This window comes from Suricata suricatta, chromosome X (assembly GCF_006229205.1).
Source record: "Suricata suricatta isolate VVHF042 chromosome X, meerkat_22Aug2017_6uvM2_HiC, whole genome shotgun sequence".
In the NCBI taxonomy this organism is placed as follows: domain Eukaryota; kingdom Metazoa; phylum Chordata; class Mammalia; order Carnivora; family Herpestidae; genus Suricata; species Suricata suricatta.
The window spans coordinates 61,833,461-61,858,531 of record NC_043717.1 but is presented as its reverse complement, the minus strand read 5'-3'; the positions used below and the strand labels follow the sequence as shown (position 1 = coordinate 61,858,531).

Below are 25,071 nucleotides of genomic sequence, written 5' to 3'. Positions count from 1 at the left end.
TTTCAAATTTAGTTTATAAGGCTTACAGTTTGTTTTTCTCTACTTTTGAAAAACTAGATTTCATGATAGGATTTTAAATAAGGGAAGAAGGTTATTTATTTCATGATTATAGCATTCTTGGAATGAGTACGCTATCTCTTTCATCCTTTAGTTTCATAGCTTTACAAGTAATGCAATAAAGTTCATTTTTCTTCTTGGCACACAATAAAATATGTTCTGAACAAAGAAACTTTATTTTCTTCATCACAAGTTAAATGTTCAGTTTGAAGGGAGCTGACCAGGGATACTCTTTGCTCTGAAAAGATCATTTTGGGGGGCACTGGGGTGGCTCTGTTGGTTAGGCATCTGACTCTTACTTGTGGCTCATGTGTTCTGGGACTGAGTACCGAGTTCACGTTCTACTGACAGCATGTAGCCTGCTTGGGATTCTCTCTCTTCCCCCCCCCCACCCCTCCCCCATTGTTCTTCTCTGTCAATAAATAAATAAACTTTAGAAAAAGATCTTTTTGGTTACTTAAATTGACACAACAGAAATGTTAGTATAAAGAAAATAAAGTAAAATTTAATTGTAGTAGAATCTGCTTATTTCATTTCCTGGCGTGGAGTAAGTTTTTAGCAAGTATTTACATTACTTAGTAAAACTTTTATTATTAAGAGAATTTGAGTTGATTTGTTTTTCTCCATGTAAGTAAAAACAGAATACTAAATGTCAGCTTTCCAAGAAATTATTTACTTGGTAGGCCCCAGCTTTCATTAGCTGTCAAAAATTTGGTACTACATTTTACTTTTAAAGCTTTTTATTATGGAAAATTTCAAACATCTAAAAGTAGACTAAAAAAAACCCCATGCACCAATCTCCCAGTTTAACATATATCAACTTATGGGTGATCTCATTTTCCCTGTACCCTCCATTTTCTCATTTCACTATCCAGCCTTAAATTATTTTAAAGTAAATTCAAGATATCATATTCTATCTGTAAATATCTCAATATATATTTAAAGGATAAAGCCTCTCCTTTTTAACCATAACTACAGTACCTTCATGCTCTTGTTTGCATATTCAGTTTTTCCTAAGACATTTATTCATTGTGGTTCTTTGCTCTAATCCTCCTCGTTTTTTATTTCTGAAATGTTTTTTTGTGCATTTTCTTTTTGAGTCATTTCACTCTTCAAATATTCCTATTGTCTAGTCACTTCTGAGTTTTTATAATTATGATTTATGTTGCTCTTTCAGATCTTGTATCATGTTCTTATATTTCTTTCATTCTTTAGCTTATATTATCATAGGTTGTAGTTTTCATTTAATTTGTAGTATATCTTTATGGCATGTCTTTATTTCATCATCTCAGGATATTGTTTCAGTCCTTATTCTGTATTTTTTTTACATTGAAAAGCATTACTCATTGTATTATAGGATTTTTACATCAAATACGATATTATTTCACTCCTTATTCTGTATATATATATTTTTACAATTAATAGGATTCAACTAGGATCCTTTGGCATTGGAGGAGGGAGGGAAGGGGGTGATGGTCATGGTGGGGGGCACTTGTGGGGAGAAGCACTGGGTGTTATATGGAAACCAATTTGAAAATAAACTACTAAAATTTTTTTTTAATGTTTGTTTATTTTTGAGACAGAGAGAGACAGAGTGTGAACAAGGGAGGGGCAAAGAGAGAGAGAGAGAGAGAGAGAGAGAGAGAGACCGAATCTGAAACAGATTCCAGGCTCTGGGCTATCAGCACAGAACCTGATGCAGGGCTGGAACCCACCAACCTTGAGATCATGACTTCAGCCGAAGTCAGACGCTTTACCGACTGAGCCACCCAGGCGCCCCTGCGTTGCTCATTTTTAAGTCATACTTTTCTATGTGCTTTGAACTTTTCTATGTGGATCAAGAAAGCTTTTCTAACAGTATTGATCTAGATCTCTCTTTTCTTGTTTTTACAAATAATAAAAATACAGACTGAGATCTGCTGACTGTGTTACCTTCCACTAGCTTTGTATGGAGCTTCTTTTTCCTTTGCCCCTATTTTTCCTGTTCTGCTGATTTTGGATTAGGGTCCCAATAGTTACTTCTCAGCGCAGGGATTTATCTAGAGGGAGAGTTTGCTTCATTGGTTTCCTAAGTTTATAAGGACCAACTCAACCTCCTACTTCTCCCACTACTCTAGCACTCTCAGGGGTTCCTTTTCCTTCATCCATAGGTTGGAGCCTACAAAATTCCTCCCAATGTCTACTGCTATACTCAAATGCCCTACCAAGTTTCCAGTGAATGCCTAGTTTAGGGGTTCTTTGGCTTTCAGGGCTGTCACAGATTTATTTGATTCCTTTTTCTTCCCTTTGTTTTCTCATGGACACTTTCTGATAGCATGTGTATCTAATAGCTATATTTGTAATGATCCACTTGTATTTTGGAGTTCATCATATTTTGTCACCTGCCTTTGTTATAGATGTTGCCTGTCGGTATTTGTTTGGTTTTGATATCTTGGTTACACTGTTAACACCGTCTGTTTTTATGGTAGTCTTGGGGGATATTTAACAACTTTACTGCTAATGCCATCTTCCCAGAATTCTGTTTTTATTATTTTTTTCTTGTTTTTTTTGTTTTTATTTTTTAAGTTCAAGTCATTTACCCATAAGCACAGGCCAAGTTGTTGATCCACCAGGGATAATCACCCTTGAACCTATGGGTCATTTATTTTAAGCCCTTCATTTTATCTATAAGGATCTAAATAAGGAAGCTGAATTCCAAAGAGGTTAAATGACTTTCCACCTATTTAGAATAATTCTGAAAACCAGAATCTAGTTTTCTGGATGTTTAGTTCAGTACTCTGAAAATTAAACAGTGTTCTTGTAATTAAAAAAAAATTTTTTTTTTGTTTTATTTATTTTTGATACTGAGAGAGACAGAGCATGAGAGGGGGAGGGGCAGAGAGAGAAGGAGACACAGAAATGGAAGCAGGCTCCAGGCTCTGAGCTAGCTGTCAGCACAGAGCCCGATGCGGGGCTCGAACCCACAAACGTGAGATCTGATCTGAGCCGAAGCCGGAGGCTTAACCGACTGAGCCACCCAGGCGCCCCTGTTCTTGTTATTTAACACTCAAAACTCACACTATATTGAATTTTAAAAAGTTAACATACATTTTGTGAGTTAATATTTTAATGGATGGTATATTTTTGTAAAGTTCTAAAAATCACTTAGATATTAATAGCTTCTCTCCCATGAGAAGGAAATCCATAGATATTAAATTAGTACACTTACTTAATATGTTCATTGTGTGAATCAAAGTAAATTTAAATAATTGTCAATTTAAGAACTGTTTTTATTTGTACTTCTTGGTAGTTCCTTGGACCACTCCACTGGCATTTTTGTCTCTTGTTCAGGTAACAACTAAAAAGTCAATACATAAACTTTTAATTAGGATTTAATAGGAATAAACAAAACTACTTGAACCTGGGTTGAACTTCAATTTCCATCTAATTTTGTCATGTCATTATTTTGAGTGTCTGTGACATGAATTAAGTATGTGGTTTTTCCTTGCATTGCTCAGTCTAGTCATTTCTGTACCTAATGTTATTTATGCTTTTTTACAGAGAGGCATAAGGTCTGTATATAATGTGAAGTAGTAAAGAATGTTGCTTTCTAAAAGCTTCTGCACCCACAAATTTTTCTTTGCCAGTAGTTGCTTTTTTTTTCCTAAAAAAGTTATTCTTTATAATAACAGTCACAGTAAGTTTTCTAGTTCTATGTAATTTTCTTTCTATTCTGGTTCTCACTAGTTATAAGTAACACATGAAAGGACGTTCAAGGTGGAAAACAGGGATCCATTTTGAAATGTTCTATAAAATAAAGAGTGATTTATGGTTTCATATAATTTGGGCTGAAAGCACTTGGGCTTTGCTAGGTCATCAACATTCTGTCAGGGGAATCTTAAGTTATTATTATATATGCAGGGAGTGGTGTAAGTACTTTATTTTATGTTTATCTTATGGAAGGTTAGCGTCAGGAAAAATCAATTCCAGATACTAACACAGTTTTAAGAATAGATCATAGAGAACTAACCTTATATTATAATTGTAAATGGTGAAGTTCAACATCAAGGGATTTTGAAAAATGAATGAATAATGGTTTCATTCCTATAAAATATTTTAGATAAGATTCCTGAAAATACTGATGTCATATCTTTTTGGTCCCAATTTTAGCATAGCTACTTCAGCTGAGAATGATACCACTCTATCTTATATAGACAGGTTTTGCAAAAGTATAGAAATCTGGGACTATACATGTTTGTAATATGATCATATAACATTCCATAACCTTCTAATATATTTTTTTCTAGTTGTCAACTTCATACAAAATCTTATGTGAAAAGGACATGGTGTAACAAACCTTAATTTCTCTCATTATAAACTGCTATGAAATGCTAATTTAATACCTAATATTTATCTGTGTTGCTTGACAAAAATGACTTGCAAGCAAAAGTTATTGGTCTTGAATCAGAATTATATATTTTTCCTACAATCCTTGGCAGAGTTCTTTGATAGGGCCTCACAAATGAATTTAATAACCACATTTATTAATGTTAAATGTTTAAAATATTTTTAATGTTTTATTTATTTTTGAGAACAAGAGAGAGAGACACAGACACACATACAGACTCTAAAACAGGCTCTGGGCTCTGAACTGTCAGCACAGAGCCCAACACAGGGCTCAAACTCACAGACTGGGAGGGAGATCGTGACCCGAGGCGAAGCTGGGTGTCACCAACTGAGCCACCCAGGCGCCCCTGAAATGTTTAGATGATACTACATGATGACCTTCTATAGTGAATGTGTAGAAAAGGCCTATAACGTGTATGTTGAAAAAGCTATTGGGACTTATTTTTAAAAAGTTTTTAAAATTTTTGGATCTTTATTTTTTAAATGATTTTTAATGTTTATTTTTGAGAGACAGAGAGAGAGAGAGAGAGAGTGCAAGCAGGGGAGGGTCAGAGAGAGAGAGGGAGACCCAGAATCTGAAGCAGGCTCCAGGCCCTGAGCTGTCAGCACAGAGCCGGACAAGGGGCGCAAACTCACAGACCATGAGATCATGACCTGAGCTGAAGGGGGATGCTTAACAGACTGAGCCACCCAGATGCCCCAAGTTTTTGGATCTTTATAGATAACTTAAATGAATAGTAAACAAAGGATTTCCCCTTCTTCAAATAACTAATCCTGGGGCGCCTGGGTGGCTCAGTCTATTAAGCATTGACTTCAGTTCAGATCAAGATTTCACAGCTCATGAGTTCAGGCCCTGCATTGGGCTCTGTGCTGACAGCTTAGAGCCCAGAGCCTGCTTCGGATTGTCTGTCTGTCTGTCTCTGTCTCTGTCTCTTTCTCTGCCCTTCCTCCACTTACTCTTTGTCTCTCTCAAAAATGAATAAATGTTAGAAAATTTAAAAAAAAAACCCAGAAGCAAATAACTAATCTTATTTGAAGGGGTAGGAAGAAAAGGGAACAGAACCAGTATTTAGTGAATGTCAGTGACATGCTGGGAGGCACTGTATGTTTTATATTACTTTGTACCTATTTCTCCCTACATTCCTGTGAGATATATTATTAGCCCCATATTGTAGTTAAAAACCTTGTACTTGTATATTTGTACTCATATATTTTACAGTGTGTTTCCAGTATAATGCTTTGTGATTTGACTCTGATTTAGGTTGTTTATAACTCATTCTGGCTTTTCCTTGTAGAAGAGACTGTATAATTCATTATAAGCTTATGAATGTTTTGTATAAAGGCCTCAGAGAATATTGTGTGAATTTGAGTAATGATTGAAAAGTAGTTCACTTCTTATGGTTCCAGGTGTTAAAAAAAGATTTTATTTTTAAATTGGTTAAGGGTTTAAATGCTATTAAAATTGAACTTATAAACATGAATTTAAACAAAACAAGCAGTTATTTTACTTATTTTGTTAAATTATCAGTAAGACCAAAAAGTTTATATATATTAACTTTTCCTAAACAATAATTAAGAAAACCCGAAACTTAAAACTCCAATTTTAAAAAATGTTTATTTTTTTAGTTTGAAGGCAGGAGGGGCAGAGAGAGAGAGGGAGAGAGATGGAATCCCAGGCAGGCTCCATGCTGTTATCTCAGAGCCCAATGCAGGGCTCAATCCCACGAACCTTGAGATCATGACCTGAGTTGAAATCAGGAGTAGGATGCCCAACCACCCAGGTGCCCCAGGCTCCAACTTTATACAAGTTCATTCTTCATGTTGTTACCAGAGGTCTTCTTTGTTTGTTTGTTTTTGTTTCTTTTCTTTTCTTTTCTTTTCTTTTCTTTCTTTTTTTTTTTTTTTTCTTCTGAACTACTGATTTGACCATGCTGTTCTTCTGGCTAAAATCCTTTCAAGATTCCCTGTTGCTTACAGGTTCCTAGTTCAAACTCCACAGTTTGGCTCCAACCACTTTTGTTTTGAATATCACATTTTGGTTCCCTCTTTCTTTACGCTTTACCAGGAATACTCCCATCCACTTTCCTTTTTCCTTTCATCTCTTCCTTCTGTACTCTTTGGTGGGATTACAGATCCTGAAAGACACAGCTAGTGTCCCCTGCTCTTTGGAGCTTTCAGTGACTCTTTTCTACGAGGGAAATGCATCCTTCCACTGTGTTCCTATAATAGTTTTAATTATATTTATTATTTTAATCCCTTTAAATGCTTATTTTTTTTAAGATTCAGGTTTTTTTTTTTTAAGTTTATTTTTTGGGGGAGGAGCAGAAGGAGAGGGGAGATAGAATCCCAAGCAGCCTCTGCACTGTCAGTGCAGAGCCCAATGCAGGTCTTGAACTCACCAACCATGACATCATGACTTGAGCTGAAGTCAGACGCTTAACTGACTGAGCCACCTGGGCGCCCCTAAATTCTTCTTCTTTAGACTCAGCTCTTCTAGGCTCAGAATTGTAGTTATCTTACCTTTTTTCCTCATTACTTGTCAAAGACTGCTTCATCCCTCTATTTTCCCTTTCCCCATTTTCTCTTTCTCCTCTTCTTTCCTTTAACAAATATTTATAGAGAATCTACGACATACTTCCACTGTTCAAGGAACTAACTCTGTGTTTATTGAATGGGTGGGAAGAAATATGAAATCTAGGAGATATTACTAACTGTATTAGTCTGTTATTTTAATCATTCTAAGCATGAAGATAATAGGTCCTTGGTTTTAATGTAGGGACAGCCTATCAATTTCATAAAATCCTGGGAAATGTCTGTAGAAGTATTAAGGGAAAATATAAATGATACTTCTTTTGGTTTTGTAAAATTGGGACTCAGATCACTTTCACTATTGAAATCTGTTCCTTTGTCAGCCACAGATGAACCACATGCATATTTGCCTATCCAAAGTAACAGCTAATTTGGGCAAAATAGAGGAGAGTAATTTTGTTATTCTTTGCCTTTGGAGTTGGCCTTTGGTAAAAGTAGGTGTATGTTTGGAGTAATACTTAGATAAAAATGTATTGCTTCTAAAATACCTTACTGAAGAATAACAAAAGTAGATAGTTTTTATAGAACAAGTACCCTTTGGTAACAACTTAATGGTCCTATGAGGTAGGTAAATGGTGGCATTCCCATTGATAGATGAAGAAACAAAAGCTCAGAGATGGCAACTGTCTTCTCTGAGGTCACACAGCTCTTGAAGCAGCAAAGTTAAGATTCAAGCCTAGGTCTGTCTGATTGAGACCATGCCCATTTCTTGATGCTGCTGTTCTTCCCTTGAATGCTCATTCTCAGATTCATGTCCAAGTTGAAGAGAGTGAATTAGCTATGGTAATTGTAATTTGAGATACCAAATTACTTGTCTTTGGTAAGTTATTTAATCTTTCTCATCCCATTTTGTCACATGGATAAGAATACCTGCCTCCCAGGACTATAATGAGGAATATGTGAGGTGATGTATGTAAAAAGGTGCTGTGAACTATAGAAAGCCCTATCCTAGTGCTCGGTGGTATATTATTAATGCTATCTTTATACACACTTTAACATATTAATTTTGCTTCTTGAATGTTTCCTGTTGCCCTTTTCAACTAAGATGCTTGGCAGCAACTTTTAAAGCACAATAGTGACTGCATTTCATTAATAAGAAAAGTTACTTCTTTAGGTGTAAAAAGTTCAGATAGTTTTAAGATAAAAGACAGAAAAATACATTCTTAACTGTTTGAAGAACTAAGTGTGCTTAACTATTTAAACTTCATTCCCCTAGTTCCTTCTACACCACACATTTTTACTTTGTTTTCTCTTTGATTTTTTTTAATGTTCATTTATTTTTTGAAAGACAGAGACAGAGCATGAGCAGGGGAGGGACAGAGAGAGAGGGAGACACATAGTCTGAAGCAGGCTCCAGACTCTGAGCTGTCAGCACAGAACCCAACGTGGGGCTCAAACCTACAAACTATGAGATCATGACCTGAGCCAAAGTCAGAGGCTTAACTGGCTGAGCCACCCAGGTGCCCCATCTATTTTCCTTGAATTATTATCCAAAGTTAAGGATGAAAGTTTATGTTGGCTTATTCCTAGTAATTTATATTTAATGGCTATCTTCAGTACTTTTGGTCAGAACTTTGGTTTTGAACCAAACACTATATGCTCACAGTAGTCACCACTGGAAAACTTTAGTTCTTCTGTGAATGCAGCTGGAGCTAATGTTTAATGTGCTTTTTAACTAGATTGTGTCAATTGCTTCCATATGCATATTGCTTTTTACATAAAGAAGATAACTGTTCTCTTTTCTTGAAATTCTTTGTGATCAGTGTATAGTTTAAACCCTTGCCCTCCCCCCCCCCAATTATGCTTCATTGTTGTGAGAGTCAGTGGTAGCACTACAGAATTACATTAAACTTTCAAAACATGCTTTTGCTGACTGATATAAATGATTCTTAATAGCTTCTACTGAAATGGTAGATCTTACGATAAAAAGTTATGGAACAGTCTTGAATGTACGACGTTGGGTATTAACTAGCCTATCCAGGTGAACATCTGAAATTGTTTTGTTGTGAAATCATTCTTTGGTAATTTGTGATTTTTTTGTTAGTATTTGTAATAGTAGTATATATTTCCTTACATGATAACCAGCTTTATATTGTGGCTTACTTTGATTCTAAAACACTAATGCTCTTTTCAAACTGTTGTATTAACCAGAAAGTGAGACAATGTATCTGAAAGTGGCTTCTTTTTAAAAATAGTATTTTCTGGGGTGCCTAGGTTGTTCAGTCGGTTAAGAGTCCAGCTTTGGCTCAAGTCATGATCCCAAGGCTTATGGGTTTGAGTCCTGAGGTCACAGCTTGGAGCCTGCAGCCTGCCTCTGATTCTGTGTCTCCCTCTCTGCCCCTCCCCCACTCACACTCTGTCTCTCTCTGAAAAATAAACGTTAAAAATTTAAAAAAGTGTATTTTCTTATTCATTCATTCATTCATTTAGACAACAGTTGACATGCAATGTTTTATTATTTTCACTTCTACAACATAGTGATTCAACTTCTGTATATTATGCCATGCTCACCACAAATGTAGCTACCATCTGTTATCATACATTGCTATTAAAATACCATTGATTATATACCTTACGCTGTATCTTTTATTTTTGTGACTTATGTCATAACTGGAAGGCTGTATCTTCCGTTCCCTTTCACACATTTTGCCCATGCCCCTACTTGTCTCCCCTTTGGCAACTGTCACTTTATTCTTTGTATTTACAGGTCTGATTCTGCATTTTGTTTGTTTATTCATTTGTGTTTTAGATTCTGCATATATGTGAGATCATATGGTATTTCTTTCTATGTCTCACTGATTTAATTTCGTATAATGCCCTCTAGGCTCATCTATGTTGTCACAAATGGCATGATCCCATCCTTTTTTATGGATAACATTCCATTTCACACACACACACACACACACACACACACACACACACACGCACACACCCATCCCCCCACCCCCACCAATTCTTTTTCCATTCATCTGTCTGTAGGCACTTGCATTGTTTCCCTATCTTGGTTATTGTAAACAATGCAATAAATGTAGGGGTGCATATATCTTTTGGAAATAGTGTTTTTGTTTTCTCTTGGTAAATACCTGATACCCACATTACTGGATCATATGGTATTTCTATTTTTAACTTTTTGAGGAACCTCCATACAGTTTTTCACTGGCCAAACCAGCTTGCATCCCCACCAACAGTTCCCAGTGGTTCTTTTCTCTCCCTATCCTCAACAGCTATTCCTACTTCTTGTCTTTTTGATTTTGGCCATTCTGACAGGTAGGCGGTGATATTTCATTGTGGTTTTGATTTTCATTTCCCTGATGATCAGTGATGTTGAGCATGTTTCATGTGTTTGTTGGCCATCTGTATATCTTCTTTGGAAAAATACCTATTCAGGCCCTTTGTCCATTTTAAAGTGGATTATTTATTTATATAGGTGTTTAATTGTATAAATTCTTTATATATTTTGGATACTCACCCTTTATTGGATATGGCCTTTGCAAACATCTCCCATTCAGTACGTTGTCTTTTAGTTTTGTTGATAGTTTCCTTTGCAGAGCAAAAACATTTTATGTAGTTCTAGTAGTTTATTTTTGGTTTTGTTTCTCTTGACTTTGGAGACATATCTAGAAAAATGTTGCTATGCCAATATCAAAGAAATTACTGCATTATTCTCTTCTAGGTCTTTTATGGTTTCAGGTCTCAATAAATGGCCTCCTTGTAAACTAGTTAACCTATTGGTTAAACTGAAAAATGTATGCCATTCCCCCTCATAGGCACTGTGGCTTTGGAGTTAGATTTGGTTTCAAATTTTGACAATAGAAAAAAAAAGTTAAAGCGTTGGGAAACAAGTTAACATATTTGCACCTTAGTATTTACTTTCTAAACTGTGTATGCCAGTGGTGCTTCTCTCTTAATATAGTTGAGAAAATGAGAGGAGCTAGCATGTGAACATAGTTCCTTAATAACAAAGTGCTATATGGATAATATTTTGACAATTGCTTATTTATGGAAATTTGCATATAAATACAATTTAAGTATAGTACTTGATTTTTAAAAAATTCTCTTCCACATAATAAAATTCTTCATATAAGTGTACATTTAACAAATATCCAATGGTATAATAGTATAAACTTTATAATTTTGAATATAATGATGAGCCTCTTGCTAAACTCTTTTATACAGTGATGGCATGCATTGAACTATTTATATAATATCCAGCATATATTATACAAATATATATATATATGTATTATGTATTTCTACATTATAAATGATATAGGTGTTTGTTTTTATAGGTTTGCCTGAATCCATCATTGCAGCTGCATGTTCCAGAAGTGGCCAGAGGGTTCTGCATCTTGATTCGTAAGTTTATCAATGGTAGCATTAATACTTCCTGAATATCTCTATACAAAAATCACAATTTAAACAGACGTGTGTGCATACATGTGTGTCTATATTTACTATGTATAAACTATTGACGTTAGAAAAATGATTGGAATTGTTTTAGTTTCACCCAAAATATGTGAAATATATGAAATACAAGTTTTACAGTTTACTCTGTGAAGTTGTGATCTGTTTTTGAGAATTAACCAAATGTAGCATAATTTTTTTCAGGAGTGATTTTGTTTTTTTAATGATAAATAATTATCCAAGAAATTAGAAAACCTCACACTTGCTTTTTTCCTTACATAAGTTTGAGGCTATATACAACCTGTATATGCTATTGTATTTTGGGCTTCATATTTTCTTTGTTATTGAAGTATATTTCACATACAAGATTATCTTAGTTTCAGGTGTATGATGTAATGATTGGACACTTTCATACATTGGGAAATATCACCACATTAAGTCTAGTTACCATTTGTCACCAAAGTTAAAACATTATATTTTCTTGTGATAGGAGCTTTTAAGGTTTACTTTCTTAGTCTTTCAAATTTTCACTCTGGCATTATTGACTATAGTCACCATGCTGTACGTAACATCCTTGTGACTTATTCTGTAATTGGAAGTTTGTACCTCTTGATCCCCTGCGTTTATTGTATACCCCCCCCATCCCGACCCCTTGGCAACCAATAATCTGTTCTATCTGTGACATTGGTTTTGTTTTGTTTATTTTCTTTTATAGATTCTACATTTAAGTGAAACTATATGGTATTTGCCTTTCTCTGACTTACTTCACTTAACATAATACGCTTAGGTTCTATCGATGTTGTCTCAAATGGCAAGATTTCATTTTTTATGGCTGAGTAGTATTCCTGTGTGTGTGTGTGTGTGTGTGTGTGTGTGTGTGTGTAAACTTTTATCCATTCATCTATCAGTTTATACTTAGGTTCTTTCTCCATATCTTGGTTATTGTAAATAATGCTACAGTGAACGTAGGGGTGCATATAAATTTTTGAATTAATGTTTCCTTAGAATAAATACCCTTAAGTGGAATTACTGGATCATATAGTGGTTCTATTTTTAATATTTTGAGGAAACTCCATACTGTTCCCATTAGAAGCTGTACCAATTCATATTCCCACCAGCAGTGCATGTGCTTCTCTATTCTCCTCATCTTTACCAACACTTGCTATTTCTTGATTTTAAAAAACGTTTTTTTATTAAAAATTTTTTTAAAATTCTTTTTTTTGCACCTAAAATACTTTATTTCTAATATTACTGAAAAGTAAATATGCAAACATAAAATAAAAGTTAGTAAATTAAAATCAGAAGCACATTATAATAATGATATGATAGTAATGATATATAATAATGACAAGTGTATAAGGCTTATTTTAGAAAAAATAAGTTTCAACAGGAGGACCTCAAACATAAGCCTTCTTACTAATTAATAAGTCAAAGAGAAAACATTATGAATATTAATAATGCATTTCAGAGTCTTAAAACTGAGTAATGACATAATTTAGTTGTTTGATGAATCACATTTAAATAACAGTAAAATAGTTCACCAATAGCCAGTATCATATTTGAGAGTAATTATTAAAAGCAACTCCTACTAAAATCAGAAAAAAAAAATCTCAAGGATGCTTAATGGCATCACTATTAAATATTATGTATTGTAACTCTGGTCAATTTAATTAGACAATTTTCACCATTTGTATAAGTGGCGTACTTATTACAAAATTTTCTGCTTACCAACTAACTGAAGAAATATTAACAATATTGTTAGCCAAAAGCAGTGTACAGTATAATGGAAAGGCCTATTCACAGTTGCAATGAAAGTATGAATTATCTTGTATCAATTTAGGAGGGGTATAGCATTCATATTATTATTATTTATTTGTATACTGAACTTTTATATGTTCTGAAATAGAAAAAAAAACAGAAGCAGTTGAAATAACATAGCATCTTCTATGTGAAGATACACATTTGTCTCTAATACAACACAAACCATGGGAGACTATTGAATACTGAAAATGAACCAAGGGCTGAAGGGGAAGGGAGTGATGGTCATGGGGGGGGCACTTGTGGGGAGAAGCACTGGGTGTTATATGGAAACCAATTTGACAATAAACTATTATAAAACAAAATAAAATAAATAGTTGTAAGAAAAAAAAATAAAAATCAGTTTTTTCAGGGTGATAGATAGATTAAGACAATCTGCACAACCTGAACCAAAGAACTCAGCAGGTACTTGGTGCAAAGAGGTAAACTGGGGGAGAAAGAAACCACCGTGGACAGGGAGCTGTTTTTGTTTGCAGAGAGAGGACAGAGATGGGGGGGGGAGAGTACCGGAAAAGCACCCCCCACAAAAGCAGCTAAAGAGAAAGTGGAAATAGCCTCAGGAACTTAAATAAAAAGAGAGAAAGGAGAAAGGAGAGGGTTTAAATTTCATTAAGTCTATAAATAGGGGGAGTGCAGAGTCTTAAACTCACCAGCTCAATAACTGGTGATGCTCTGGTGGGAAGGGTGAATCCCCAGGAGCAGAGCAGGGTCCAGGAGGAGCAGTTCCACTGCTAGAAGGACATTTGATAGAGGCTGTGTGGCCACTCAGTCCCAGAAAACAACCACATTCACTGGTGCTGGAATATGGTCATTAAGAGAGAAGCCTAGTGCTAGATGTGTATTGTGATTTTCCATAATCGCTGAAATGCTGCTGATACACAATCATGTGAACTTTTTCTGGGGTGGGCTGGCACCCAGTCACAGTCCCTGGGCATCAGCAGCAGTACAGTCCCACGAATGTTCCCGCATGCAGCTGGACCCAGCCATCACTCAGTGAGACGCTCCCCCAGAGGATCTGAGCAGGTCACAGCCACAGTTCCTCAGAAGTGAGGGGTCAGGAAACAAAGCCACATCTGAGATAAAACTCAAGAGGGAGGTACAGCCTGGTAACCTGAAGTCTTGGTCATGAACAGTGTAAAGCCAGAGAGTGGACAGAAGCTGGAGACAAAGGATGGGTGTGCGATCACTGGTCAGGGAGAGCACAGAATTCGATGCTAGAGACTGGATAGCCGGCTAATGCCATTTTCACCCCGCCCATGCATGCATATTCACATATACAGCTGCCACAATTCACCCAGTAAGCTAAGCAGTGCCATCTAGTGGAGAACGGAGTTGTTACACTAAGCCCTGCCTATCTGGGCAAACCTCACTTTTCAGAACACCACAAATCTCTCTACCTGCTTAGTTTACAACTATAAATAACTTCGTAGTTTGAATTCTAGGGGAAAACGATGTAATAACAATCATATTTCAGTCTGTTCACTGGTCCATCTATTCAGTTTTCTTTTTTTGGTTTTAATTCTTTTACTTGAATACAGAAAAGAAATTATTTTTAATTTCAATTTTTATGAAAAATATTTCTTTACTTTTTTCTACTAAATTTTTTACTTTATGGAAACTTGTCAAATTTTATTTTGCTAAATTTTATTTTACTGTTATCCATCATTCCAACTTATTCTATTTCATTGTATTCATTTTCTCAAATTTTCAAACGTTTTCCTTTTTTTCTTTTTTTCCCCTTTTTTCTCTAATCAGTCAAGCCCCTTTCAATAACCAGATCAAAACACACCTAGGAGCTAGCATCATTTATTTGATTTTGTGTGTGTGTGTGTGTGTATTTTAATTTTTTAATTTTTTCTTTTTCATGTTTTCTCTAATCAGTCAAGCCCCTTTCAATAATGAGACCAAAACACACCTAAGATCTAGCATCAATTATATGATTTTTGTGTGTGTATGTTGTTTTTGATTTTTTAATTTTGATTTTTCTTATCCTAATAATTCCTCTTCTTCCTTCAATGTGACAAAACACAGGGATTCACCCCAAAAGAAAGAATAGGAGGAAATGACAGCCAGGGACTTAACACAGATACAAGCAAGATGTCTGAACAAGCAAGAAGTTAGAATCATGATAATAAGAATACTAGCTGAGGTCAAAAATAGATTAGAATCCTTTTCTGTGGGGATAAAAGAAGTAAAATCTAGTCAGGATGAAATAAAAAATTCTATAAATGTGCTGCAATATCTGATGTAGGATGGAGGAGGCAGAGCGGGGAGTCAGCAATACAGAGGACACATTATGGAGAACAATGAAGCAGAAAAAGAGGGAGACTAAAGTAAAATTCTTTTAATGTTTTTTAAAATGTTTTATTTATTTTTGATACAGAGAGAGAGAGAGAGAGAGCGAGAGAGCGAGCGAGCGCGGGGGCGAGCATGAGAGGGGCAGGGGCAGAGAGAGGAGGAGACACAGAACCGGAAGCAGGCTCCAGGCTCTGAGCTAGGTGTCAGCACAGAGCCTGTCGCGGGGCTGGAACCCATAAACGTGAGATCTGACCTGAGCCGAAGTCAGAGGCTTAACTGACTGAGCCACCCAGGCGCCCCTAATGTTTATTTTTGAGAGAGACAGAGTGTGAGAGGGGGAAGGGGCAGATAGAGAGCGGGAGACACAGAATCTGAAGCAGGCTCCAGGCTCTGAGCTGTCAGCACAGAGCCCAACACCGGGCTTGAACTCAGGAATGGGGAGATCATGACCTTGGCTGAAGTCGGACGTGTAATCGACTGAGCCACCCAGGTGCCTTTTATTATTTAAAAATTTGAATTCTCATATAGCTAACAGTGTTACTAGTTTCAGGTGTACAATATAGTCATTCAGCAATTCTGCATGTTACTCAGTTCTCATCAGGATAATTATATCCTTTATCCCCTTCACCTATTTCACCCAATACCCCACCCACCTCCCTTCTGGTAACCATCTGTTTATTCTCTATAGTTAAGAATCCATTTTTTAATTTATCTCTTTGTTAATTTATTTCTTAAATTACACATATAAATGAAAACATATGGTATTTGTCTTTCTCTGTCTGATTTCATATAGCATTATATTCTCTAGATCCATCCATGTTGTTGCAAATGGCAAGATTTCATTCTTTTTTTGTGGATAATATTTCCTTGTGTGTGTGTTAGTGTGTATATATGTGTACGTATGTGCATTCTTTATCCATTTATATATCTATGGTCACTTGGGCTGCTTCCATAATTTGGCTATTGTAAATAACGCTGCAATAAACATAGGGGTGCATATATCTTTTTGAATTGGTATTTTCATATTATTTGGGCAAATATCCATTAGTGGAATTACTGATTATATGGTGATTCTCTTTTAACTTTTTGTGGAACTTCCATAGTATTTTCAACAGTGGTTGCACTGTTTCCATTCCAACCAGCAGTGCACAAGGTTTTGTCTCCACATCCTTGTCATACTTGTTTCTTGTGTTTATAATTTTAGTGATTCTGACATATGTGAGGTGATATATCATTGTAGTTTTGATTTGTATTTCACTGATGATGAATGATGTTGAGCATCTTTTCATATGTCTGTTGGCCACCTGAATGTTTTCTTTGGAGAGATGTCTGTTCGTGTTTTCTGACCATTTTTAAATTAGGTTAATTATATATTTTTTGAGTTGAATTACGTAAGTTCTTTCTAGATTTTGGATACTAATACTTTATCAGATATGTCATTTGCAGATATCTTCTCCCATTCTGAAGGTTGCCTTTAAGTTTTGCTGATTGTTTCTTTTCTGTGCTGAAGGTTTTTATTTGATGAAGTCCCAACAGTTCATTTTTGCTTTTGTTTTTCTTGCCTGAGGAGACATATCTACAAAGATTTGCTACAACTGATGTCAGAGAAATTACTCCCTGAGCTCTTTCATAGGATTTTTATGGTTTCTGGTTTACCATTTATGTCTTTAATCCATTTTGAATTTATTTTTGTGTATAATGTAAGAAAACGGTCCAGTTTCAGTTTTTGTATATACCTGTCCAGTTTTCCCAACATCATTTGTTGAAGAGACTTTTTCCCATTCAGTATTCTTTCCTGCTTTGTTGAAGATTTATTGACCATACAATCATGAGTTTATTTCTGGGCTCTCTATTCTCTTCCATTGATCTATGTGTCTATTATTATGCCAGTACCTTACCATTTTGATCACAGCTTTGCAGTGTGTCTGCAAAGGATTGCTTGTTCCAGTTCTGTTAAAAAAGCTGTTGGTATTTTGATAGGGATTGCATGAAATGTGTAGAGTGTTTTGGGTAGTATGGACATTTTAGTGATTATTTGTTCTTCTAGTCCATGAGCATGGAATATCTTTCCATTTGTATCATCTTCAATTTCTTTCCTCAGTGTTTTATACTTTTTAGAGTAGATCTTTTACCTCCTTGGTTAAATTTATTTCTAGATATTGTACTATTTTTGGTGAAAGTATAAGTGAGATTGTTTTATAATTTCTCTTTCTGCTATTTCATTATTAGTGTACAATGTGCAATGGATTTTGTAATATCAATTTTGTATCCTGTGATCTTATTGAATTCAATTATTCTAGTAGGTTTTTCATGGAGTATAGTATTATGTCATCTACAAATAATGAAAGTTTTACTTCTTCCTTATCAGTTTGGTTGCCTTTTATTTCTTTTTGTTGTCTAATTGATATGGCTAGGACATCTAGTACTATGGTAAATAAATGTGGTGAGAGTGGACATCCTTGTCTTGTTCCTGACCTTAGAGGGAAAGCTCTCAGTTTTTTCCCCATTGAGGATAATGTTAGCTGTGGTTGTTTCACATAAGGCCTTTATCATGTTGAAGTATATTCCCTTGAAACCTACTTTGATGAGAGCTTTCATTGTGAATGTAAGTTGTACTTTGTCAGATGGTTTTTCTGCATCTATGAAATTATCATATGGCTTTGTTGTTGCTCTTGTTGATATGTTTTATCATGTTGGTTGTTTTGTAATTATTTTTTTCTTTTGAGATTTTTACTTTATTTATCTGTAAAAACTTTTATTTTGTGTTTCTTTAGGATTTATTTATTTATTTTTGAGAGACCAAGAGACAGTGTGATCAGGGGAGGGCCAGAGAGAGAGGGAAACACAGAATCTAAAGCAGGCTCCAGGATCTGAGCTGTCAGTACAGAGCTGGACCCGGGCTCAACCTCACAAATTACGAGATATGACCTGAGCCAAAGTGGGATGCATAACCGACTGAGCCACCCAGGCGCCCCTGTTTTATTCATCTTTTATAGCTATCTTACTTAGTACCAAATTAGTCAATGTATGTGTAGCACTATTAATCAAGTTGTATCAAAGTGTTCAACCTAGTTTTCATAGAACTAACATTCTTTCTGCTCATAATTAACATGACTTCATTACACAGTTACATAATAAAGAACTGGGTACAAACAAAACTGATGATTCATAAGATAGAACTCAGTTGGAGAGAGAGGAGTTGTCAGAAGTCTGCTAGCCCCCATTGTTTAGCACATCCTGGCAGTCAATGTTACATTGTATCGAAGTAATAGGGAGTGCCAATAATCTTTTTCAGTGGATCTTCAGTTAATTAGTCAATTAAGTGAATCTTTTACTTGAGCCTAAAATGTTAACAATGATAATTTCTAGTAAAAGTACTTCTATTTTATACATAAAATGAATTGAGTATTTGTGGAATTGTATCCTTTAATTTTGCTTAGATGATAATGTATGAATTGAACAAATTGATTTTATCTCAATAATGTTCAGATCCTGTAAACTTTTCCATATTCTTTAAAACTTATATATTTGTCAGTGAACTTATTTAAAATGAGAAAAACGGAGATTGGCAGGATGGCAGAGAAATAGGAAACTCTGAATGTCCCACTCGCATCTCTCAAACAAAGAAGGGCTGAAGCCAAAGGACACTGACCCGCAAGAGTCTGGGAAGAAAAGAGACAGAGTCTACTAAGACGACAGCCTCATAGGTGCGTGGTTGCGAACTGGGGAAGATAAAAACTGGCCGGGACACAGAGGCATGGAGGGAATGGAGCCCCTTTTACGGAGAGACCAGGGGATGAGAAAGAGCTTCTGAAACTGCTCATAGAACTGTCCCTGGAGATGAGAAAAATTTTGGCCTGGGACAGAAAGGGATCCAATCATCACTTGTCTAACCATAGGGCCTTCAGAGAGAGAGATCCTATCTCTAATGGCGGCACTTTTTTGGGATGGGTACCCCGGTCCCAGTTGGCACCAGGAAGAACTGCTCCCCTACTCCCCCTACTTGATCCCTGGCTAAGAAGCGGTCTGGCCGGTGGGATTACATTTAAGGCTGAATCATTAAAGCCTGCACACTAAGATTTGGAAACAAGGCAGGGCATGGGAAATAGAACATGGCCCATCTTGGCTACAACTGGGTCACAGAGTTCGGACCCAGAAGAGTGATTTGTAACACTTGGTTCAAGAAGGGACTGAGGCACCACCATTTTTCTCCCCACAACCACCAAGGTGGGGCCAAAGGGAGGAGCCCACAGGACCTACAGTGGAGGCAAGACCTGCCTACACCAAACCACACCCATCCCCACTTGAGAGCTGCTTTTTTTTTTTTTTTTTATACAGGAGCCCTGGGCAAGACCAACATTGAGTCATTGCTGTGATTAACTGTAGATCAATTCTTGCTATTCAAATATTTTCCCTTATCTTATTCTTATTTCTCCCCTCTGCTGGACTGGGTCACCTGGTTATAGGTTTGCTTAAACAGTCACATTTAATCCATTTTCTTTATGAATATTCTATAACTCCATCATTACCTTCCTTTCTCTCCCTCTGAAATAATCAGACTATATAGTTTCTCTGCATAATATTATCTTCCTTTCTTTCTCTTCCCCTCCTACCATATTCTCTTTTCTCTCTCTCTCTCTGATTTAAGCCATTTGGTCTCTCTGCTTGGTCAATGTTCAAATTTTCTTTCTCCCCACCCCTGTCATTTATTTCTTTGTATATGCTCTTCCATCCACACTGCCTCCACCATGCTCTTTATTTGGAGCTGGGATTTTTGGTTTAAGCTCTTAGACTATGCTTTGTCTTTTGTTGTTTTTGTTTTGGGTTTTCTTATTCCATTTCCTTTCAGTTTCCTTGTTTGTTTGATTTGACTGTGTGTTTGCCTGCTTTTGTTCCCTGTTTCTCTGTGACTTTTCCTTTCCAAGGCTACCTCAAAAACAAGCCAAAGTACACATGGTGGAGAGTCCCAAATATCACTACAAGCAGGGAAATAAAATAATCAAAGGCACAGCAAGAGAAGCCAAGGGACACCATTAAAAGGACACTTCCTGAATGGACAGGCCCTGGACAGTCAATGAGCCTCTTTAATATAGTAGAACTCACAGGTGCAGAGCACATAACACACTTTTAAAATGTACAAGAGACAGAAAGATAGCCAAAATGATGAAATGGAAGAATCCTTCTCTAAGGAAATTCCAGGAAGAAATGACAGCTAAAGAACTGGTCAAAATAGATATAAGCAACATAACTGACCAAAAATTTAAAACAATAGTCATAAAATTAATTTCTGAGCTTGAAAACGGCATGGAAGACACCAGAGAAGCTATTGCTACACAGATTGTGGACCTTAAAGATGGTTGTAATGAATTTAAAAAGTGCTATAAATGATGTGCACAATAAAGTGGAGGCAGCCACACCACAGATTGAAGAGGCAGAGGGGAGAATAGGTGAGTTAGAAGACACAGTTATAGAAAAAGAGGAAGTCGAGAAAAAGAGAGATAAATTGGTCAGGGAGCACCAAGGGGGAATTCGAGAACTGAGTGATGCAATCAAATGGAAGAATATCCATGTCATAGGAATTCCAAAAGAAGAAGAGAGAGAAAAAGGGGCTGAAGGGGTACTTGAACAAATTATACCTTAGAACTTCCCCAATCTGGGGAAGGAAAAAGATATTGAAATCCAAGAGGCACAGAGAACTCCTGTCAGATATAACTTGAGTTGGATTAGGCATGACATATCATAGTGAAAATGGCAAAATATAAGGATAAAGAGAATTCTGAAAGCAGTGGGGAATAAAACGTAACATACAAAGGGAGACATATCAGGGTGGTTGCCGAACTATCTACTGAAACTTGGCAGTCCAGAAAGGAATGGCAGGAAATCTTCAATATGGTGAAGAGAGAAAATATGCAGCCAAAAAACCTTCATCCAGAAAGTCTGTCATTCAGAGTAGAAGGAAAAATACAGGTTTTCACAAATGAACAAAAATGGAAAGAACTCATCACTAGACCAGATCTACAAGAAATCCTAAGAGGGATTCTATGGAGGAAATGTTGCAAGGAACACAAAGTACCAGAGAAACCACTACAAGCCTGAATCCTACAGAGAACACAATGACTCTAAACCCATATTATTCAATAATAACACTGAATGTAAATGGACTAAATGCTCGAATCAACGACATAGGGTAGCAGAATGGATTTTAAAAAAATCACATCTATTTGTTTCTACAAGAGATTTTAGACCTGAGGACACCTTCAGATTGAAAGTAAAGGGATGGAGAAATATCTATCATGCACCTGGAAGTCAAAGGAAAGCTGGAGTAGCCAATACTTAAATCGGACAAACTGGACTTTAAAGTAAATGCAGTAACAAGAGATGAAGAAGGGCATTATATAATAATTACAGGGTCTCCATCAGGAAGAGCTAACAATTATAAACATCTACTCACAGAATTCAGGACCACCAAATACATAAAACAATTAATCACAAACAGAAACAATCTTATTGATAAGACTGTGCTAATAGCAGGGGACATTAATATCCACATATAGCAATGGATAGAGCAACTAGACAGAAAATAACTATAGAAAGAATGGAACTGAACGACACACTGGAAAAGATGGATTTGACAGATATATTTAGAACTCTACATTCTGAGGCTATAGAATTCACTTTCTTCTTAAGTGTACATGGCACATTCTCCAAGAAGATCACATACTGGGTCATAAATCTTACCCTCCATAGATATAAAGGAATTGAGATCATACCATGCAGAGTTTCAGACCACAGTGCTGTGAAACCTGAAATCAATCACAGGAAAAAGTCTGGAAAACCTCCAAAAACATGGAAGTTAAAGAACACTCTACTAAGGAACAAATGGGCCAATCAGGCAATTAGAAAACAAATTAAAAAATACATAGAAACAAATGAAAATGGAAATACAAGAATCCAAATTCTTTGGGATGCAGCAAAGGCAGTCCTAAAATGAAAGTACATTGTAATCCAGGCCTATTTCAAGACTAGAAAAAGGACAAATACAAAATCTAACAGCACACCTAAAGGAACTAGAAGGGGAGCAACAAGAGCACCCCCAACCCAGCAGAACAAGGAAAGTAATAAAGATCAGGGCAGAAATAAACAATATAGAATCAAGAACACCAGTTGAACAGAGCAGTGAAACCAAGAGTTAGTTTTTTGAAAAAATAAAATTGATCAACTTCTAGTCAGACTTCTCAAAAAGCAGAGAGAACACCCAAATAGACAAAATCATGAATGAAAATGCATTTATTACAACCAATCCCTCAGAAATACAAGCAATCATCAGGGAATACTATAAAAAGTATATGCCAATAATCTGGACCACCAAAAAGAAATAGAAAAATTCCTAAACACATACGCACTACCAAAATTCAAACGTGAAGAGATAGAAAATCTAAACAGACCCATTACTAGTGAAGCAATTGCATCTGTTATCAAAAACTCCCACCAAATAAGAGCTCAGGGCCAGGTGGCTTCCCTGGGGAATTCTACCAGACATTTAAAGCAGAGTTAATACCCATTCTTCTCAAGCTATTCCAACAAATATAAATGGAAGGAAAACTTCTGAACTCATTCTACAAAGCCAGCATTACGTTGATTCCCAAACCAGATACAGACCCAGCAAAAAAAGAGACGTACAGCTCAATTTTCTTGATGAATACAGATACAAAAATCCTCAACAAGATACTTGCCAATTTAATTCAACAGCATATAAAAAGAATCATCCATCTTGATAAAGGGGGATTCATTCCTGGGTTGCAGCACTGGTTCAATTTTTGCAAATCCATCAAAGTGATGCGTCTTGGTAACAAAAGAAAATATAAAAACCATATCATCCCACTGATTGATGCAGAAAAAGCATTTGAGAAAATATAGCATCCTTTCTTAATAAAGACCCTCAGGAAAGTCGGGATAGAAGGAAATTACTTAAACATCATAAAAGCAGTTTATGAAAAGCCCACAGCTAATACCATTCTCGATGGGGAAACACTGGGAGCTTTCTCCCTGAGACCAGGAACATGACAGGGATGTACACTCTCATCATTGTTATTTTACATAGTGCTGGAAATCCTAGCATCAACAATCAGACAACAAAAGGGAACAAAAGACATCAGAATTGGCAAAGATGAAGTCAAACTTTTCACTTTTCACAGATGATGTGATACTCTACATGGAAAAGCTGACAGGCAACACAAGAAGCCTACTAGAACTGATACATCAATTCAGCAATGTTACAGAGTACAAAATCAACATACAGGAATCAACTGCATTTTCATAAACCAATAATGAAGCAACAGAAAGAGAATTAAAGATACTGATTCCATTCTCAATTGTGCCAAAAACCATAAAATACAACGGAATAAACCTAACCAACCATATAAATGATCTATATGATGAAAACTATTGGAAATTAATGAAGGAAATTGAAGAAGACGCAATAAAATTCAAAAACATTCCAAGGTCATGGATGGGAAGAATAAACATTGTTAAAATGTCATTATTACCCAAACAGTCTACATCTAATATGCATTTCCAGTCAAAATTGCACCGGCATTCATCTCAAAGCTAGAACAAACTATCCTGAAATTCATATGGAACCACAAAAGACCCCAGACAAACAATGCAATATTGACGAAGAAGATCAAAATGGGAGGCATCACAATCCCAGACTTTAGCCTCTACTACAAGGCTGTCATCATCAAGACTGTATGGTATGGGCACAAATACAGACAGCTAGGCCAATGGAATAGAATAGAGAACTCAGAATTGGACCCACAAATGTATGGCCAATAATCTTTGACAAAGCAGGAAGGAGTCTCTGATGGAAAACAGACAGCCTCTTTAACAAACTGTGCTGGGAGAACTGGAAAGCAATATGCAGAAGAATGAAACTAGATCACTTTCTTACACCAAACACAAATATAAACTCAAAATAGATGAAGGATCAGAATGTGATCAGGAGACTATCAAAACCCTAGAGGAGAAGGTTTTTGGTTACATACAATGGAATAGTACCTGGAAATGAGAAAGAATGAAATCTGGCTATTCTTTAGCAACCGGGATGGAACTCGAGGGTGTTCTGCTAAGTGAAATAAGTCAGGAAGAGAAGGACAGATACCATATGTTTTCATTTATAACTGTAGCCGGAAAAACTTAACATAGGTCCATGGGGGAGCAGAAGGGGGGAGAAATAGGGAGAGGGAGGGAGGCAAATGATGAGAGGTTCTTGAATACTGAAAACAACCAGATGGATGAAGGGGAACGGTGAAAGGGGTGGGGGGGGTGATGGGCATGGAGGAGGTCACTTGTTGAGATGAGCACTGGGTGTTTTATGGAAACTAACTTGACAATAAACTGTAATAGAAAAAAAAATTAAGTGACCTCCTCCATGACCATCAACCCCTTTGCCCTTTCCCCCAAACCCATCAGCCTTCACTTTGTTCTCAGTATTCAGGAGTCTCTCATTATTTGCCTCCC

General features: G+C 36.2%; 1 protein-coding gene across 4 annotated transcripts in view; it reads left to right on the top strand.

Moving 5' to 3' along the window:
- The window catches only part of CHM (CHM Rab escort protein), a 236,416-nt gene that overhangs the window by 23,636 nt on the left and 187,709 nt on the right, over positions 1 to 25,071 (top strand). For all 4 annotated transcript variants that reach the window (XM_029930787.1, XM_029930786.1, XM_029930789.1 and 1 more), the window contains exon 2: positions 11,322 to 11,388. In XM_029930787.1, the coding sequence (XP_029786647.1) occupies positions 11,322 to 11,388 (67 nt within the window). The remainder of the gene's footprint in view (positions 1 to 11,321; positions 11,389 to 25,071) is intronic.